Here is a 21,424-nt window from a genome sequence, read left to right on the forward strand (position 1 = left end):
AGGGCAGGCCAGCTTTCACAAGATATTGTACCTGCGACGGGGGCGGGGACTATCGCGTGCGACATCGCAGCATCGACTTGCAATGTCGCAACGTGCAAAGCCCGCCTAATTTGTCTATTTTATAACGCAAGACAACCCCTGTAAATTATTTTTTTTTTTTAATCAGGTTAATTTTTATTATTAAAAAAATAACCACATGACATACATACCAGTCCATTCCCCTAGAAGAACAATTCGGGAAAAGGGATAAGACCGACTCCAGCCATCAAAATAACATTGAAAATATACATTCAAATGAAGTAAACACAAACAAACAGTGCACCTGCAGCCCATATCAATCATCAATACATGCCACGAGATAGATGATTCATTTTGGCGTACACCCCTTAACCGAAATACATCATGGCGCACCCCAGGGCCTTGGGGTAGTCGGTTCCGGGCTTTGAGTCACAGGGACGCGTCACGGGTGTGGGCGGTGCCCGGTTCCGTGACCCTGGGGGTCGCTTAAAAAAAGGGGGGAAAAATAAAAAGGGAAATAAGAATAAGCTCAGTGAATAATAGAGAACCTAAAATATAACCTTTAATATAATTATAAATAAAAATCCATTTAGGACTGTAAAAGATATAAAACCGCCAATAAACTCAGCACCTGCAGAGGTAGAGATTGGCCAGTTAGATAATGTGGAATTTATCATTCATGTAACCAGTTATTGTACATAACCGGAAAATTAGATCCGCAGCATATTATTAGAGTATGTGCTGTATATCATACCGCCATATAGTCACCTGTCTCAGATGAATGGTAGTAACACAATTGGTAGAGAAAATCAAGAACGGTCTTACCCAATCTGCCGTGTATACATTTCCCTACTCATCAGGCACTGAATGCTGGATACTTTTGGTAACCACCAAAACGGAGAAAACACCTGGTCCTTTATCTGGATGACTCAGGATCCCCACTGGTTCCCAACATGCGTCCAGCCGTTGTGCATCAAATCTCCCAACGCGTTTCTTATATCATCAGGGGAGCATAAACATCCCAAATTTTGGTCAAAAAAGACCCACACAATATGGCATAAGTTACTGTTGAAAAATATATATAAACCACGTTAATCAAAAGATCCGAGTATGATAACCAAAGCATACGGTACGTACAACAAAGCGAGTATAACTTACATCCATCACCTCCAGGAAATACCTGGGCAGATCGCGTCTATCATGCAGCACCGCTATCGGACAGGCTCCTCTCTGATTTAGAAATGACGGTACTGAGTAAGGGTCTCTCCTTCGTCCCCACATCTGATTTCAATCACTTTGATGCAGTAAAAGATCTCAATCTGTTTACACGGAAACTTAAATGGAAAAAACACTTTGCTATGGAGAATAAGAAAGTTTGCAGAGAAATGGGTATTGCCAATGATCTTTTGGAGGATGTCAGATTTCTTTACAACTTGAGTGACATCAATCCAAATTTGGAGGGTAGGGGTCCCTTTACTGATCTCAAACTAAAAAGCAATAAGATGCCCCCGACCAATAGTGAAGTATCGGCCATTGATGTATTCTGTAATCTGGTTACACGTGACTTAGGTATGATCACTGACAAGCACAACAGGAAATTTAATCTTACCAGGCAGGAGATGGAATGTTTGGGTAATTTAGAGAGGGACACTAACATCATTGTGAAGGAATCTGATAAAGGAGGCAATATCGTACTCATGAATGTCTCTGATTACAAAAAAATGTGTATGGACATCCTTGGGGACAAATCTAATTATGAGAAATTGAATGGCAATCCTACATCAGACTACCTGTTGACATTGAGAGGGTTATTGTTGAGTGCACGTGACAGAGACTTGATCAGCAATACTGAATTCGATTTTCTATACCCTCCTTTTCCGGTGACCCCCACTTTCTATTGCTTGCCAAAAGTACACAAGGGCCTATCTCCATTGCGGGGTAGGCCAATAGTGTCGGGCATTGGCAGTGTTTCGCAAAACATAGGCATCTATGCGGATAGAATACTAAGACCTTTTGTTACATCCTTGGGGTCCTATCTCAAAGACACCACGGATTTACTTAAAAAATTGGAGGGTATTACGATTGAAGATGATGTCTTTTTTGTCAGTATTGATGTCGAATCCCTCTATTCTTCTATTAGACACGATCTAGGCCTGCAGGCGGTGAACTTTTTCTTGAAGAGTAGGGGACAGCAATTTGATGACCATAATTCTTTTCTTTTGAGTCTTGTGGAGTTTTGTCTCAAGAATAATTCTTTCTTGTTTAATGGACAGGTTTACCACCAACTGAGGGGGACCGCGATGGGGAGTCCAGTGGCCCCATCGTATGCTAATCTCCTCCTCGGTTGGTGGGAGGAGACCTGCGTCTTTGGGGATTCATCCCCTGTCCCCCAGGATAGCATTTTGCTATGGTGTCGCTTCATAGACGACGTGTTCGTTCTATGGAGGGGTACTGAAGATGAAATAATCGGAACGGTTGCCGCTTTGAACAATAACTCTTTGGGCTTGTTCTTCACTTGTGAGTTTGATAGATGGAGTTTGCCTTTTCTAGATGTGCTGATTGAAAGAGACTCTAATGGAAACATTCATACCAGTACATATAGGAAACCGACGGCTACCAATTCGCTCCTACGATGGGAGAGCAACCATCCTAATGGTCTGAAAAGAGGGATTCCGAAGGGTCAATTTTACAGACTAAAACGAAACTGCTCGGATGAGCAGAGATTCCACCAACAGGCCCTTGATTTGAGTTCCAGATTTCATCATAGAGGATATCCAGACCATGTGATTAAGAAAGCCTTTTCTGAGACACAGCAGAAAACCAGGAATGATCTCCTACACGGATCAGGGAGACCAACATCAGATGAGGAACTCATTCGCTTTATCACCACCTTTAATAATGGATCAGAGGAGGTTAGAAGGATTCTTGAGAGACATTGGTCCATTCTCAAGATGGACGATGACATCGGTAAATGTATTCCCAACGCCCCTGCAGTGACCTACAGGAAGGCCCGCTCTATAAAAGAGAGACTGGTGCACAGCCATTTCTCATGTCATACCGGGACATGGCTGACTAATCCAGTCAAAGGCTGCTACAAGTGCAGCGGGTGCATTGCATGTAGTTACCTTAAGCCAGGAAAATTTTTCTTTTCCCATGTTCTGGAAAAACGATATGACATCCGCTCCTTCATTAATTGCAGAACTAGGGGCGTTATTTATAAAGCCACCTGTAGCTGCCACAAAGAGTATGTGGGTAAGACCAAAAGGGAATTTAGGAGGAGAATAGGGGAACATATCCGGGACATTCGCCTGGGCAATGATACTCCAGTGGCCCGTCACATCATGGAACATCATGCAGGGGATGCCAAAGCAATCAGCTTCCAGGGCATTGATGTAGTGCCCCCCCCTCTTAGAGGTGGGAATTGGGATAATAAAATTCTCAAACAAGAAACCAAGTGGATTTTTTGGCTTAAAACTAGTAAACCATTGGGCCTCAATGAATCTCTCTCCTTTGCACCCTTTGTGGTAGACTAGATCGGAGATAATGTAGGAGGGACAGTCGCCGCCCGAGTGGGGGCACCAATCACCGGTCTTTTTAGGGTGCCGACCTCCACAAATAGGTAGGGTCATTCTTCACCTTAGGGCCTTTAGGTTTTGGTCAGAATGGTGGTGGTTCTTTCCCCCCCCCCCCCCCCTGCCCATAGTAATGAGGTTTTTTGGTAATAAAAAAATTTTTACGTGATCTGATGTAGGTTGTGCTCTAATACTCCGGGTCAATTCTGGCCTTCTCTGATCCATTGACATGTGGTTTATTTATAACATTTACAGATTTATTTTTTCTAGTGGCTCTGCCTTTTTTTGATATTTTCTCCTGGGAATCGTCCTGGTCTTTTTTCCCCTTCTTTCTAAATCATTTTTCTGTCCGTTTGTAATGTTTGTAGAGTCACCTACCTATCTGGGTACCTGTAGCAGGTGTTACAGTTGCTCGTATGGCCCATCTGCCATTTTTGATGGGCCACTGTTAATAGATTGGCCGTATCATTACCGCTTATTTGCGAGACCAATCGCGGCCATTTTGTTGTAGTCATACTGCCTTGAAGCATAGGAGCACATGACTAAATTGTACGCCCCCTTGTGTGACGCGCAGACCGCGGTTGCGATCAGGTGACCCGGAAGTGAGCTCACCGCTACAAGCGGATGTGACGTCACACGCTATTCCGAACGAGCGGTTTATTTAAACCAGGCGGTGCTGCATGATAGACGCGATCTGCCCAGGTATTTCCTGGAGGTGATGGATGTAAGTTATACTCGCTTTGTTGTACGTACCGTATGCTTTGGTTATCATACTCGGATCTTTTGATTAACGTGGTTTATATATATTTTTCAACAGTAACTTATGCCATATTGTGTGGGTCTTTTTTGACCAAAATTTGGGATGTTTATGCTCCCCTGATGATATAAGAAACGCGTTGGGAGATTTGATGCACAACGGCTGGACGCATGTTGGGAACCAGTGGGGATCCTGAGTCATCCAGATAAAGGACCAGGTGTTTTCTCCGTTTTGGTGGTTACCAAAAGTATCCAGCATTCAGTGCCTGATGAGTAGGGAAATGTATACACGGCAGATTGGGTAAGACCGTTCTTGATTTTCTCTACCAATTGTGTTACTACCATTCATCTGAGACAGGTGACTATATGGCGGTATGATATACAGCACATACTCTAATAATATGCTGCGGATCTAATTTTCCGGTTATGTACAATAACTGGTTACATGAATGATAAATTCCACATTATCTAACTGGCCAATCTCTACCTCTGCAGGTGCTGAGTTTATTGGCGGTTTTATATCTTTTACAGTCCTAAATGGATTTTTATTTATAATTATATTAAAGGTTATATTTTAGGTTCTCTATTATTCACTGAGCTATCTCTTGACTATTATTGTGAATTTATACCCAGTAGCTATTTCAACAGGAAATAAGAATAAATAAAATGTTTTGCGTGACGCCACTTGCGGTATCTGGCTATGTGGGGAAAGCCGCTGCTGCAAAGTCTTTCACTACTGGGACTGGTGGTTTTAAGCATCTTGGATGTTATGGCACTCCATAAGTTGAGCTAAGTCCCAGGGGAGAATGATGGTGGTTGTAGTATGGTGAAAGTTGGTGATGCATAGGTGTAGGAAGAATTCAGACAACACAGGGGCTGAGGTTTAACTGGTTCTGAGTAGCTGCAATCCAGCTGGTGCTGGTTTCTACCAATCTGGGCCTCAGGTAATCCGGTATTCCTTTGATCCCAGTGCCAATGTGTTGACTTGGTGAGCTTTAGGAGTACTTTGCACACTACGACATTGCAGGCTGATTGCTGCGATGCCAAGCGTGAAAGTCCCCGCCCCCGTCGCAGCTGCGATCTCTGTGATAGCTGCCGTAGCGAACATCGCTAATGCAGCTTTACACGCACTTACCTGCCCTGCGACGTTGCTCTGGCCGGCGACCCGCCTCCTTCCTAAGGGGGCGGGTCATGCGGTGTCACAGCGACGTCACACGGCAGGCGGCCAATAGAAGCGGAGCGGCGGAGATGAGCGGGACGTAAACATCCTGCCTACGTCCGTCCTTCCGCATAGCCGGCGTGAGCCGCAGGACGCAGGTAGGAGATGATCCTCTCTCCTGTGGCTTCACACACAGCGATGTGTGCTGCCGCAGGAACGAGGAACAACATCGTAACATCGGTCCTTCCGAAATTATGGAAATGACCGACGCTACACCGATGATAAGATTTCGACATTTTTGCGCTCGTTAATTGTATCAAAAACGATTTACACACTCCGATATCGACAGCGACGCCGGATGTGCGTCACTATCGATTGACCCCACCGACATCGCACCTGAGATGTCGTAGTGTGCAAAGTACCCCTTACTTCCATGCACCCGTCTGCAGTTGGTGGGTCCCCATGGCCTGAAGCGTTTTGGGGTACCCTCCTGTTGTCACAGTCCTGGCCCATATGGCAGGCAGCTTGAACCTCTCTTGGGTCGGACCTCTGTCCCTGTTCCCGGGTTCCCTCTTTGCTGCTGTGCCCCAGACACTAACGTTGGTGAGGAACCCTTATGATTCCCTCACCAGGCAAATTTATCAGGTGAGCTTGAAGCATCTTCCTGAACTAGGGCTCTGCAGCCCGCCAGTCCTCGGTCCCGTGACTACTCACACCATACTCTCCCTGGCAACCATACTCCTTTAGCCCAAAACGTCATTTTACACTCTCTGTCTGAGCGTCGACTTCTGACTGACTGTCCACAGACTGTCTGACTGTCTGTCTGTCAAGATCTCTATCTCTTGTCCACTGCACTGACTAGCCCCTCCTCCTCACAGGTGTCTGACTAGCGGATTGGATAAGTCCCGACCAATAGGTGGGCATCCATCAGATCCGACTCTAGCCTGTTACTCAGTCTGGGGAAAAAGGTCATGGATGTGTGTGTTTGAATGGTATTTACCGGCACTGGAATTCCAGGAATGCCGGGGTTAGCACTACACCTGTTACTGGATGCAATACCCTGTGGCACCTGACGCCTGAAGGGTGCCACAGTCACATCATCCTTAAACATTTATGTATGTATCGGGAATATACAGGAGAACATCCTAGCCCACAAATTAATTAACCAGTGATAAGGAGAAGGACCTGGTCCCCCATGCAATCCTACAACAGTGCCGGGGAGGTAAGAGCCGGCGTATCCAGCCATGTCCTCCAAAACTTGTAGAATTTTTTAAGCGCATTTCCTTTAAGGTACACTCCCCTCTCAAACCGAAGTATAATGTTGACTCTCTCCCTAAGCTCCCCGATGGCCGGAGGAACCGGGTCCAGCCTGTGGTAGGCCAACAGTTTCCTAGCCTGATATAGGAGTCGTGTGATACCGACTGTCGCTGGTGAGCTCAAATCTGCCCTCCCCCCCACTCCAGATATCCAAGAATACACGTGATATGCCTTGGTTGCAGACATATTCTGAAAACATGTGCTACTAAATCTAATACTGCCATCCAGTATTCCTCACTTTAAAATATGTTTTAAGCACCCCCTTATTACAATATTTAACCATTTTCTGTGACATATTACAAACTTTCATTGTACACTGAGTGCACAATTATTAGGCAATTTGTATGTTTGATTAAAATAATATTATTATAGAACTACATCGTTGTCAGTCAATCTGGGGGGTAAATAAACCTGAAACCTGAATATTTAATAAAGTAAATTAGGTTTTGTATTTCTTATAATTTCATCTGTTAGAGCACACGGAATAAGTGACATGTCACTTCTTAGAACGCGCGCTTCGGGCAGCAGCCGAAGTGCTGCGCTCTAATACGCCACGTGCGCACGTCTCCTGCATAATCTTCATAGATTATGCTGGGGACGCAGGACGCATGCAGTTACGCTGCGGTGCAGATCGCAGCGTAACTGCATGCAAATGTGCAACGTGCGCACATAGCCTAAATCTCCCACTTACCTTACTTCTGAATAGGATTTAGGTCATGTGAAGAAGTACCTATGTCATAATCATTTAATCTTTAAGGCCTTTGCCAGCTAGCCAAGTAGTGAAGTACTTTGGTGCAAACTTATTCCAGTAGGTTTAGGAGTTTATTTTGAGTCCATCTTGAACCTGAAAACATCCAACTAGCTAATCTTCAATAATACCAGTCCATAGCAGTGCCCCACCTCCATCTTCCTGGCATCTAAGTTGAAAATGTAGGTCTGTTCCTGTTACTGATCCAGCCACAGGTGTTTCCAACTGGCTCATCAAGAATCACTCTCCTCTCATCAGTTTATAAAACCTTTGAAAAAGTAGTCATGAAATATTTCTTGGCCCAGTCTTGACCTTTTAAATTCTGTGTCTTGTTCATTTGCAGTCAGGTTTCTGTCTTCTTTCCTTGGCCATGGCTATGAGCACTGGAACACATTGTACGTCTGGGCAGTTGCAGTTCTAGAATATCACAGCACTGAAAGATATTGCGTTCCTGTTTGCTTCAAGTTTGATTCTTCTCAAATCTTTGACAGTTAATGTGCATCTGTTTTTCCACATATTCTCCAACCCTGTTGGTTATTATCAATAACACATTTGAAGGTTCTATGATCACATTGCAATGTCTTAGTAACTTCAAGAGTGCTGCAACCCTCTCTAAGGCCCTGTGTGCACTTGCCGGTTTTTGCCGCGGATTTCCTGCGGTTTTGCTGCATGTTTCGCTGCCGAAAATGTTCATAACATCTCTGCAGTGAATCACCAGCAAAACCTATGGGAAAAAAATGCTGTGCGCACTGGGCGGATTTTGACAGCTGCACGTTTTGCTGCGGGATTCCCGCAGCAAAAACAATTGCATGTCACTTCTTTTCCGCATGTCGCTGCGGGATTTCACTCCATTGACTGCAATGTAATCGTGAAATCCCGCAGGGAATAACGCAGGCAGCAAATTATGTGCGGTTCATTACGTTTTCCTGCGTTATTCACTACGGTATTTCGCGGTTTACCTGCGGTAATGTACATCGCTTGCCTGCGGTTTGCAGGGAAGTGATGTCATTATGACAGGAAGAGGAAGCGGAGCAGAGAGTAAACACACACAGATCACAGACACACACAGATATCACAGACATAGAACACAGACACAGACATATAGAATATACATAGAAAGCAAACGGAAATATAGAAAAAAAAACACGTGGGCTCCGCTGTATATTTACCGTCCAGCCGAGGTAAACACACAGCGGTGGCCCGGTATTCTCAGGCTGGGGAGGGCGAGGGGCAGGGTTAATGTTCCCCGCTTCCCTCCCACCTCCCCCAGCCGAGAATATCAGCCGCAGCTGCCCCGGGACTGTCGCATGCATTATGCGGCAGTACCGGAGTGTCCCCAGCTCTTCTAGATGCCGTGATGCAGTGGTGATCCAGGTAATAAGGAGTTAATGGCGGTGGATCGCCGCCACTAAGTCCAGGCTTGATCATGGCAGCGTCTATGAGACAGCTGACATGATCGCCCCGTAAGTAAAGTGAAAAAACACAGACACCGAAATATCCTTTATTTTAAATAAAACACAAAAAAGCCTCGTTCACCCGTTTATTAACCCCCCCGAAACAAAGCTCCGACGTAATCCACAGGTCCTGCGCTGCTTACATCCAGCCGCGACTGACACGGTCACAGCGCTGAATGCAGCCTTGCAACGAGACAGCAGAGGTAACCACAGGGCATTTCCCACGGCCGGTAATGTGAACTCACTACCGACCATGAGAAATGCAGCGATCTGTCCTCTATCTATCTATCCCTCTATCTATCTATCCCGCACGCGGCAAAACCACGGCAATTCCGCGAATAATACCACAGTAAAACCGCAGCAAACCGCATGCGGTTTTCGGGTGCGGTTTGCCACGGTTTTTTACTGCGGGTGCGGTAATCTTTCAATGCCTGCGGAATTTTCTTGAGAAAATTCCATTTTCCAGTGCGCACATAGCCTAAGAGGAAGACAAGCTGGCCAATAATTCAGCATACCTTGGTAAAGGGTATTGATATCCTTAGGTCACACCCTACCTCATTACACAAATACACATTATTCTGATATGTTTCAAATGAATAAGCATTCCAGTTACTACAGTTTGGAGTTGGAAAATTTGCCTAAAATTGATGGTATCATAAAAATACTCACATGCATAATCATTTTACACGCAAGGCCTAATTCTTAAATACAAAGGGTTATCCATTTTTATCTTGTTGAGATGTGCTGGAGTAAGATGCACGTGATTCATGAAGAGGCTTATGCTTCTTCATGAATGAGGAGTGTCAGAAGGGTGGTAGACCTTAGTGTACCCCTCGTCACAAATCTTACTTCACTTCCCACTGGACTAAGATTTGTGCTTTAGCAGATTTTGCCGAGTTTTATGAGCGGTGGTCACCACACGCCTGTTACACCCATTTTTTCAGAGCTGAAATGAAAGTGGTGTAGGAATGGCAAAAGTCGCTAAACTTTAGCACAGCTGAGTTTCGCCAAGTTATGCAACTTAACTTTCAAAGGTTTTTACACCAGAATACTGTTATAAAAGCTCAGCTGAGTGAGGCCCACAATGATTAAAATCCCCATTGGTTGTTAAAGCTACACCTGTTGTCCACTTTGGGGACATTGTTTTTCTTAAATGCATGCATTTGGGACAAAAGTTTGGTAATTTTTTGCATTTAGTTTTAATTAAAAATGTTATTATAGTTTGACTCATAGAGTAATAGGAGCTCATAAAAAGAAAAGAGTTCCAAACCCCTTGCCATATCATCATAAGAGACTAGCTAGCAAATTCTGCGTCACTAATCCACAGACCAACACAGATGCTATAGAAGCCAAATGGTGCAACATTTTTAATGATTCCCAATTGCAGTATTGATTTTTAACCAAAAATACTTTTTTTTTTTTTAAATGCACGCTAAAATTGATTTTTGCAATCGGGTTTCATTAGTTTGTTTACACTGTTTGCCTTCTATAGCCCCTGTGCTTCACTGTTTGCTGCTGGCAGCAAAATGAGGTAACTGAGAATCCATCAATCAGCTCATAGTTATGGTCTGGCCCCTAATACATGCATTTAAGTAAAAAACATGTCCTTAAAGTTAGACAGTCCCCCTGATATCATAAATATATAAATACCTTTTCATATGGCCTTTTAAGACATGTGAGTTTGATTAAGGTCATTCTCTGTCCAGGAATGCCTCTCTGAGCCAGAGAAATGAGTACATAACATGGAACATCTCTTTTTACTTGGTGGACTCAACCCTTGATAGATTTCATTATATTCATCTTGTGTAAACTTTCTCCTAGAGAAAAGTATTCAGTCATTGTAAGGAGACTTATAAGCCATGCAATGCTCCTTTGGGAATTTAAATATGGAAATAACCTGTTCACAGAGAAAGAGGTCTAGAACTCTAGTGCTACCTATTGGGAGTAGCAATCCTTAAAGTCAATGATGTCTTTCAAAAAAGCCTTGATAAGAAGCCAAACCAGTAGGTCCATTTGCAAGCTCCATTCTTCCAATAGGTGGAACTATAGTTCCTGTCTTCTTCTTCTCTGAAGAGGCTATATGCATAATTACATTCATTGGTCGTTGTGGTTTGTTAGTCAATTTAAAAATAATTTTCTCTAAGACCATTTTAATTGATAACTGAGCATAAAAATTGGCAAAAAATACCAAAACATTTCAACCTACAATGTAACGGGTATGGTGGTGTCTTGACTTGCACCTCACAGGAGATGGTGGGAAAAAGAAAGGTCGAGCATGTTGAATTTCAACAGGCCTGATGTTTTTAGTTTTAAGGGAGAAAGCCATTGATATGTCTTTTTCTGCCTATTTTTTTTACTCACTTATATAACGCTAATAATTCACATAGCATTTTACAGATGAGATCATCACTGTCCCCATACGAGCTAACAATCCAAATTCCCTGTCAGTATGTCATTGAAGTGTGGGAGTAGACCAAAGAACCTGGTGGAAACCTACACAAACACAGGGAAAATATTCAAAGTCCTTGCAGATGCTGTCCTTGGTGGGATTTGAACCCAGGACCCTAGCGCTACCTTTTGAGAACATATGAATATTTGGTAGAACTTGAATATCTGAGGAATATCTGGTGACCAATATCTTTCTAAGGGCTCATTCAGAAGATGTCCGTGCACATTGGTCTGAGGTAGACCTAGTATTGTACTCGTCGCATATCTCCCGACTCATGTGTATGGACATCTGAATGAGCCCCAAGGTGTATAACTGGATAAACCTTTCTTTAGTTCCCAAGGAACCTTGAAAAGGATCCAATAGATCAAAGAGTATATAAGTCATATATACTTAATTTTTTCACCTAGATTTTTTTCATTTTTCCTTTGTTTAAAAAAAGCAAAATGTTCTGGTTTCTAATTAATATATGTTAATTATTAAAAATCTATAATCTAAGATAATGTGGAATTATGTTTTACTCCGATGAAACACTAAAATGTTCTGTAAAGATTGTTGCTCACTAAATTCTGCCATGATTGACAGATCACTCGTACAAGAGGCATGTAAAAATATTATGTGGAACTTAACATTTATTATCGACCATATAAAAAGGCAAAGGTACAATTCTTCTAGGCTTTATTGGAGTTGTAGAACCAGTCATTTATTGGTGGGTTTAGATATTTAACATAAAAATATATAGAGTGCCATCTGGTATGGTTGGTTATTGGAGAACTGATACCGCAAAATTTCCTGACGAAGAGCTGATCTAACCTATAGAAAAGGTGTGAAGTCACTCATAGTGAAAGCTCCTTGGTTAGCATATCATTCTTGTAGTGCTAACCTAATATTGATCATGTCCATGCACTAGACACATATGACTGCTAAATTATATATCCGATACATACTTTTTTTTTTTTTAATCCCACCCAGGTCTGACAGCAGCAGCTGCAGCCGCTGCCGCTGCGACCAATGCAGCAATAGCTGAAGCAATGAAGGTTAAGAAAATAAAGTTAGAAGCTATGAGCAACTACCACAGCAGCAATGCACAGCACGGTGCAGACTCGGACAATGGGGATCTTAATTCAAGTGTTGGTAAGCATCTGTGAAACTTTTAGAATCTCAAGAGACTACTGGGAATTGTATAGTTAAGGTCCCATTATGAGTTTTTGTTGAGTTTTTCTCTCTGCATATATAACTGCAGCCTCTTACAGTTCCAACAATGTGATAGGGATCTATAAAAATCTCATGCCCACGGTACCGTCTTTAAGGCCCCCTTCACACGCCAGTGAAAAACACACACGTTTTTCACTGACGTGATAAAGGTGCATATGTCCCTCTGTGTGTCGTGATTTTGGCACATGTGTGATCTCCATGTGCTATTCGTAATAATACACGGAGATCAGGCACTTATGCTCACTTGTTCATGCTCCTGCTGTCCGTGGTGCTGAAGTCTCCCGTGATGCTGTGTCCAGCCACTGCTGTCTCCCCTCTGCAGCTGCTTCTGGGTCGGCTGTGGAGTGCATATGCATGAGCATAATTAGCTGGCCTGGAAACAGGAGACAGCAGTGGCTAAAGGCAGCATTTATTTTAATTGTGTGTGCTTTTATGGTACGTGTTTCATGGATCACACCATTTTGTGGTCTGTGGGACATCAGTGATGTCAGAGAAAAATGGACATGTCTGCATGCAGAAAATATTGAGACGTGTATGCGCCACATGGAAATCACTGATGTGTACACAGACCCATTGATTTTAATGGGTCTGCGTATGTCCGTGATTCTGTTACGTGTAGAAACTGCAACATATGTACCAGAATCACTGACGTGTGATGGAGGCCTGATACAGACATGTGGTTCAACATATCAATTTCCCTTGTGGATACGCTGAGTCATATGTGATTTTTTTCCACAAAATTGCATTAGATGCAAAAAATTTCCAAGTAAAAACAATGTTCGTTTATAGGGCATTTCTGCTGTGGTAGCGTGCCAAAACACATGTAATCCACACATGCCTGTATCAATAAAGTGTTGTCAAAGTCAAAAACCAGGAAGTGTCGAAAACAAAGAACCTTTAAACATGACACACCAAAAGATACAAAAACCACAGCGTCAAAACGCAATAAAAATGCATGTAAAAATATGCAGTAAAAAACCACTATGTAACCCAGTTTACCTAAAGCCATGTGCACACTTGAGTGTTTGGTGAGTTTTTTACCTCAGTATTTGTAGCCAAAACCAGGAGTGAAACAATCAGAGGAAAAGTATAATAGAAACACGTCACCACTTCGGAAGTTTTTACCCACTCCTGGTTTTGGCTACAAGCAATGAGGTAAAAAACTCACCAAATACTCAACGTAGGCACGTGGCCTAATGAGTTGTCACCATCTGACACTGTTTCTGTAAGGCCATGTGCTCACGTTAAGTATTTTGTGAATTTTTTTACCTCAGTATTTGTAAGTCAAAACAAGGAGTGGAACAATCACAGCAAAAATATAATGGAAATAAATCACCACTTCTGCATTTATCACCAACTCCTGGTTTTGGCTTAAAAATACTGAGGTGAAAAACTCACCAAAAACTCAACATGTGCATGCAGGCTAAAAGATGCAGAGGCTGCAGAAAATCTGCAACATCAAAAACTCACCAAATACTCATTGTGGAAATGTAGCCAGAAGTGGTTCAGAAAAATCTTTGTAATTTTTTAGATTTTGCATACAGAATTTTTTGAATACACATTTCTTTTATATGAATAAAATCTCCAGTAAATTTTACAATCTTAGACTGTAGTTTTTTTATTTTGTAGTATTAGTATTAAATCTATCTAGGGTAAATATTATTTTATATAATTACAATTACTGTTGTGGCATCCTTCTATAGTGATGTACTTTTTATGGTCAATCTGCAGGAAGTTGATAAATCATGTGAATATGAGTATACATTTTTCCTCTTTTTTTTGTTATTAGATTTAAGCTCTGTACACGCTGGTTTGCATCAGATTTTTTTGGTATTTTTGAGTTCAATTATAGCACATTCAGCAGCCACAATAGCCTTCTGTTAGACAGGTTGCGTAAGCTACCTCTTAAAGGGAACCTGTCAGGTACATTATGCACCCAGAACTACATGCAGTTCTGTGTGTATATTGCTAATTCCTGCCTAACCGTCACTGTATACACTAGCATAGATAAAGAGATCTTTTGAAAAAATATTTCGAAAGATCTTTTACCGTATGCTAATGAGCGAGGGAACTAGTCCCCTGGGCATTAGTTCCCTGGCTAGTTGGCTCTATTAGCATGTTACCACACCCCTGTGGGCGTACTAACATACTAATGAATGTGCAGCGTCAGAGGATGATCTCACTCATCTCTCCGGCTGCCATCGCTGCCCGACACTGGATTTTGGCTCAGTGCGCATAGCCCCGGAGTCATGTGCACTATGAAGCTGGATGTACGCGTCCTGGCTTCAAACTGAAGTAGTGCGTGACCAAAACTCCAGGGTCATGTACACTGAACCGAAATCCAGCATCAAGCGGCGATGGCGGCGGAGAGGTGAGTGAGATCATCCTCTGACGCTGTGCATTCATTAGCTACTTAGCACACCCACAGTGGTGTAATAACATGCTAGTCTGGGGAAACTAACGCCGCATTGACTAGTCAATGGGTTCATTTGCATATCATAAACTGACTTTCTAAATACTTTTTCTAAAGATTTGTGCATGTGTCCAATGTAATAAAGGGACTATTAGGCAGGGAATTAAGTAGGTACACACAGCTGCTGGTGGTTTTGTGGGGACACGAGATTTGTCAGGTTCCCATTAAAAAAAGTATCATCAGAAAATGACCTGATGTTTAAGTCTATTAGTACAAAAAAAATAGTGCATATAATCTTTTACTTACTATATATATATATATATATATATATATATATATATATATAGTAAATTTGCAATTTTCAAACTGACTGAAAAGTGTTATGCCAGCGTCACATGGGATGATCTATCGTGCGATCGCACTAGCGATTGTACCCGCCCCTGTCATTTGTGCGTCACGGGCAATTAGTTGCCCGTGGTGCACAAAGTCATGAACTTACTCAAATGGACTTACCTCCCGAACGACTTCGCTGTGGGCGGCGAACATCCTCTTCTTGAAGTGGGAGGGACGTTCGGCGTCACAGCGACGTCACTCAGCGACCGGCCAATTGAAGCGGAAGGGCGGAGATGAGCAGGACGTAACATCCCGCCCATCTCTTTCCTTCCGCATTGCCGGCGGTTGCAGGTAAGCTGCAATTCTTCTTTCCCGTGGTGTCACACAGAGCGACGTGTGCTGCCAAGGGAACGATGAACAACCGGAGCACAGAAGGAGGACTGACTTTTTGAAAATGAACGACGTGTCAACGAGCAAGGATAAGATGAGTATTTTTAATTGTTTACAGTCGTTCCTAGGTGTCACACGGTACGATATGTCTAACGATGCCAGATGTGCGTCACTAACGACGTGACCCCGACGACATATCGCCCGATATATCGTACCGTGTGATGCTGGCATTAGGATAATATTTTCTGATCTGTTCAGCAACCCTATGAGCATAGGCAGAAATAAATTGTCTTTGATTCATTGATTCCTGGAGTAGGCATGATATCACCTATTGTCAATGGGGGATCCTATGTTGTCTACAGTATATAGAAATATTATTTGTCACTATAATCTGTTCTGTGAAGATAATGACGCTGCTGAAAAGTTTTCTGAAAAGAACAGGAAGTGTAAGCTTAGTATAAAGTTTAGTAAATAGGAAGTGTGAGCCTAGTATTAGGTTTAGTAAGTAGGAAGTGTGAGCCTAGCATTAAGTTTATTGAGTATAGTATTAGGTTTAGTGAGCAGTGAGCCTAGTATTAGGTTTAGTGAGCCTATTATTAGGTTTAGTGAGCAGTGAACCTAGTATTAAGTTTAGTGAGCATAGTATTAGGTTTAGTGAGCAGTGAGCCTAGTATTAAGTTTAGTGAATAGGACGTGTGGGCCTAGTATTAGGTTTAGTGAGTATAGTATTACATTTTGTGAGCAGTGAGCATACTATTAAGTTTAGTAAGCCTATTATTAAGTCTAGTGAGCAGTGAGCCTAGTATTAGGTATAGTGAGCAGTGAGCCTAGTATTAGGTATAGTGAGCAGTGAGCCTAGTATTTGGTTTACGGAGCAGTGAGCCAACTATTAGACTTAGTGAGCCCAGTATTAGGCTTAGTGAGTCTAGTATTTGGTTTACTAAGCAGTTTACTTATTGCAGGATTTAGGAATGTTTTTTCATATATTGATAATAACCAGATTTACACAAGAAGTAATTTTTTTGATAACATGTTCCCTTTAATGTGTATCTTGTATTTTCTGAAGTCTTTAAATATTTCTTACAACAGCCATAAGAAACACCCCTTGCGAATGCAGCGCGGGCCACTTACTTTTTAGCTGATTCCATAAAGCTGGTGTGGTGCCAGTATGAGACACCTCAGTGCCTCTTCAATAGACCTTTATTCTGGAGAAGTGGCAGGGTTCATTCTATTCAGATATTTACATGCTTGTTTAATGAGTCAGTAATCCAGGAGAAATAGTGATTTTAATAGAGCATATTATTAATCCAAATAAGTAATGCAAACAGTTGTGAACTTGTTACTTCCGAATTGCAAAGGTCAAAATGTAAAGGGAGTCGCAGGCAGCCGAAGATGCAAATAGGTAATTATTTTATCTCCTACGTTCCAATTTAAAATGATAACCTTGAGTTCAGATGCTGCTACAGGAATTACCATTCTGCGGGAAGGTGGAAAATAAAACATGGGATTTAGAAAAATAAAGCATTAATGGCCTGAGAGAGAAATAAAATATGGCCATGACGCCTTATCCCCCTCACCCAGAATCAATTGGATTCTTTTAGTTTAATATTTACTTGCTAAGATGAGATGTTAGTCTGCTTGGTGATAAACAGTCGGCTGCTGGCATCTGAAGGTGACCTGTCAGTTCATATGGACAAATCTCCTGCTTACTGAAATGTACAAAATAAATCATTAAAGCAGGCAGGTGCTCATTCCTAGATTTAAATCACCATAGATTTATGATTTGAATTAATGCTTCATTTGGTCATTGAAATAGATGCTGACAAAATGATATGCAGTAGCTGAATCTTCCATACTGTAGCCGTCTTAATATTGATTGCTGAGATGTCTGCAATCTCTTCTTTATATCAAGTAGTTTCTCGTGACAGGTTGCTTGATATGGCCCATATTATTGATAAGACAATGCTGTTCATGGCATACACACAATTTTCCTGAACATTAATATAAATTGCTATATTTGTGTAGAAGGAGAGGAGGAGGTGAAGAAGAAAGTGAATGTAATATTTTAATAATAGGGGCAAATAGACACTTGGTTAAGTGAAGGCATAAATGTTCTTGAAGGTGCATTGTGGCAATGTCATATTTTTTTTTCTAAGAATAGAGAAGGTGATAGTATAAAGGAGAACTGAAAAGTACAGCTTGGAAGTCATTCGTTCAAGTTGTTTGGGTCTTTACCGAAATGGTGAAATACAGAAACATGTTTAACGCATAAAGATCTAGCAGAGCTGAATCTGTTATTTAGCTTTGTGATGCTCAATTGATGAGACATTATGATAATTCTTTAGGCTGATGCTGTATTGTATCTGCAATCCTATATAAAGACATAGGTAATAGTGTGATGTTCAACCATGTCAGTAAAGCCTGCTTTACATGCTACGATTCTGCATACGATATTGTATGCGATCGTAACCGCCCCCATCGTATGTGCGGCACGTTCAATTTTGTTGAATGTGCCGCACAAACGATTAAACCCCGTCACACGTACTTACCCGTCCATACGACCTCGATGTGGGTGGCGAACGTCCACTTCCTGGAGTGGGAGGGACGTTCAGCGTCACATCGATGTCATGTGGCAGCCGGCCAATAGAAGCAGAGGGGCGGAGATGAGCGGGACGTAAACATTACGCCCACCTCCTTCCTTCCGCATTGCTGGCCGGGAGCCGCAGGACGCAGGTAAGATCTGTTCATCGTTCCCGGGGTGTCACACACTGTGATGTGTGCTACCCCGGGTACGATGAACAACCTGACGTTCAATTCATCAGGAATGAACGACGTGCGTGCGATGAACGTTTTACCGTCCATTCGCAATCACACGTAGCTGTTACACACTACAATGTACCTTACGATGCCGGATGTGCGTCACTTCCGACGTGACCCCGCCGACACATCGTAAGATATATCGTAGTGTGTAAAGCGGGCTTTATTCTACACATGTAAGCTGTACTAAGACTTCCAGTTTTTCAATATTTTTCTCCATATTTGCTTCACTATAACTGCAGTTAAGGCCCTGTCACATACAGAGATAAATCTGTGGCAGATCTGTGGTTGCAGTGAAATTGTGGACAATCAGTGCCAGGTTTGTGGCTGTGTACAAATGGAACAATATGTCCATGATTTCACTGCAACCACAGATCTGCCAAAGATTTATCTCTGTGTGTGACGGGGCCTTAACACTCCGATAGCTGACAGCTATCTCTCCTGATCACCCTACTACATATGGAGATTCAATTTGTCTGAACATCCATATTTTCTGTGTAGTAAAAGAGGAGCAAACTGGTTCCTGAGACCCCTGGATGAGGTTTATTTCCAGGTAGAAAAAAAAATAAGATTTAAAGGGGTATGCCATCTCCAAGATCTTATCTCAATATGTAGGGTGTGTAATAATAATGATATTAGCAAATACCTCCAATTAAAAATGTAGAATAGTTCTTCTGATTTACTATGTCACTTACCTCATGTTCAGGGCATTGCAGGAGCTTAGGTATCCATGGCTACGACCACTAGCAACTAACTAACTGACTAACTGTGGCTATATGTGTGGTCTCATAACCATGGATACCTAAGGTCCTGCAATGCCCTGAACATGAGGTGAGCAAAAAAGTGAATCATAAGAACTATACTACATTTCTAATTGGAGGTATTTGCTAATATTATTATATCTACTACATATTAGAATCTTGGAGATGGGAATACCCCTTTAATTCAAAAGGCCTGATCTTTTTCTCCCTGGACATCATGTGTTGACGAGAGAGTCAAGAGGCCCCAATAGACATCAGATGGTCAACCAGTCCTGCCAAATCTTTAGGCTCAGACAACTTTAATATGTATGGGGACCCTAAAGTATATGGCCTCATTCAGAGTTCCATAATTCACTTGCAGGTTCTATCTGTATTTTTCACCAACACAACATGTATCCATTATACTATCTGGCTGTTCACATGTCCATTTTTGATCCAAGTCATGGTTCAAACTTGCCAGTCAATGCTATTGGTCTGTGGGAATCACAGAAAGCACATACGTCATCTCTGCGCCTTCCATGTGTTGCATGTGATTAACATCGTAAAGGATAAGAGGAACTTTGCAATTTTTTTTACTAGGAAATCTATGATGAAACTTTGATGGTAAAAAGTCAAACACTGTCCAAATACTGATATAAATCTGAACATGTTTGCTTATAAGAGAAATAACTTCTGAATGATTTCAAAGTAACATTTCAGAATAAGTTGTTCTATGAGCCTGGCCCTTATTTGTCCTGGCTATTCCTGCTCATTATCTGCCTCGTATTTTGTATTTTCACCTTTTCTCCCCTCTGCAGGCTATGTCTTTTAATTTGTAATTGATACTGAACTACTAGGGGAAGCATATCTGCCATGGGTTCTCCCATACACAGCACAGTGGATGGATTCATGCTCTTTATTCCTTAAGGCCCTGTCACACACAGATAAATCTTTGGCAGATCTGTGGTTGCAGTGAAATCATGGACATATTGTTCCATTTGTACACGGCCACAAACCTGGCACTGATTGTCCACAATTTCACTGCAACCACAGATCTGCCGCAGATTTATCTCTGTGTGGCAGGGCCTTTAGTTATACAGCAATATTGAGCAATGTAGATGTGAATCCAGCTCTGGGGTGAGATAAAAGACTTTCTAGAAAGCTCAGCTTGATTTTTCTGTGTGTTATTCTGCCTGTTCTCTTATTCTGCTCCTCCCCTGTCAATAGAGTGTAATAGGAGGTGTAATCTGAATTCTCACTGGGATCTTATCTTGACCAAATGCTTTATTCAGAATAGATGCTGAGTTTAGAGACTGGGGGATATATTTTAATGTTTCCTTTTTTCACAGGGACTATTGATTAATGCAGATTTGTTGAAAGTACAAATCTCATATAAATTTATTTGAAGGAACTTTCTTCTTTCAGAAATCTTTTGTTCATAGACTCTATTAGCATTAAAAATACAAATAATTTACGTACCCTCCCAGGGTCCAACCAACACTTTCTCTGCCCTGCTACCCTGATTTGCGCTGTCTGTCTGCAGCATTGAAGTCACATTAACAGCACTGCAGACAATCACTGAGCTCAGCTGCTCAGGGTAAGTTAAGCACTGTTTAGTTTTGTGTTTAACTCTAGTTGTGCCTCTACAGAAAAAGTTTTTTTGAATGGGGACAACCCCTCTAAAAGGCATTCTAAGGGAACTAAAATAGCCAACTTTTTAAAAATCACATTGACACGTGGGCTCCAATATAGCGATATATTTTGACTTACAAAAAAAAGGCTGATTCTAATCCAGATACAGAGAGGCAGAACGACTCTTCACTTCTTTGTATGTTTCAGAAATCTATAGTTTGTACAGATTTTCCATGGAGAATCTTTTCCAAACAGTAATGTATGACACACAGAACTTGTAAACAGACATCAACAATAGTAAATGGCATGCTTAGAAGGAAATGAGTTCATACTTATTCAGAATGTGAGCTCAAAACAGATGCCCCAAGAAATCTCATTGTTTAACCTACATACATACAAAAATGTTATTATTTC

At 41.9% G+C, this 21,424-nt stretch overlaps 1 protein-coding gene across 9 annotated transcripts in view; it reads left to right on the forward strand.

Annotated features, from left to right (window-relative positions):
* DACH1 (dachshund family transcription factor 1) overlaps positions 1 to 21,424 on the forward strand; it is a 509,086-nt gene that overhangs the window by 248,730 nt on the left and 238,932 nt on the right. For 8 of the 9 annotated variants that reach the window (XM_075336822.1, XM_075336823.1, XM_075336824.1 and 5 more), the window contains exon 3: positions 12,443 to 12,604. The exons of the other annotated variant lie outside the window; for it this stretch is intronic. In XM_075336822.1, the coding sequence (XP_075192937.1) occupies positions 12,443 to 12,604 (162 nt within the window). The remainder of the gene's footprint in view (positions 1 to 12,442; positions 12,605 to 21,424) is intronic. 9 annotated transcript variants of the gene reach the window in all.

The sequence above is a fragment of the Anomaloglossus baeobatrachus genome, chromosome 2, assembly GCF_048569485.1.
Source record: "Anomaloglossus baeobatrachus isolate aAnoBae1 chromosome 2, aAnoBae1.hap1, whole genome shotgun sequence".
NCBI classification, from domain to species: Eukaryota; Metazoa; Chordata; class Amphibia; order Anura; family Aromobatidae; genus Anomaloglossus; species Anomaloglossus baeobatrachus.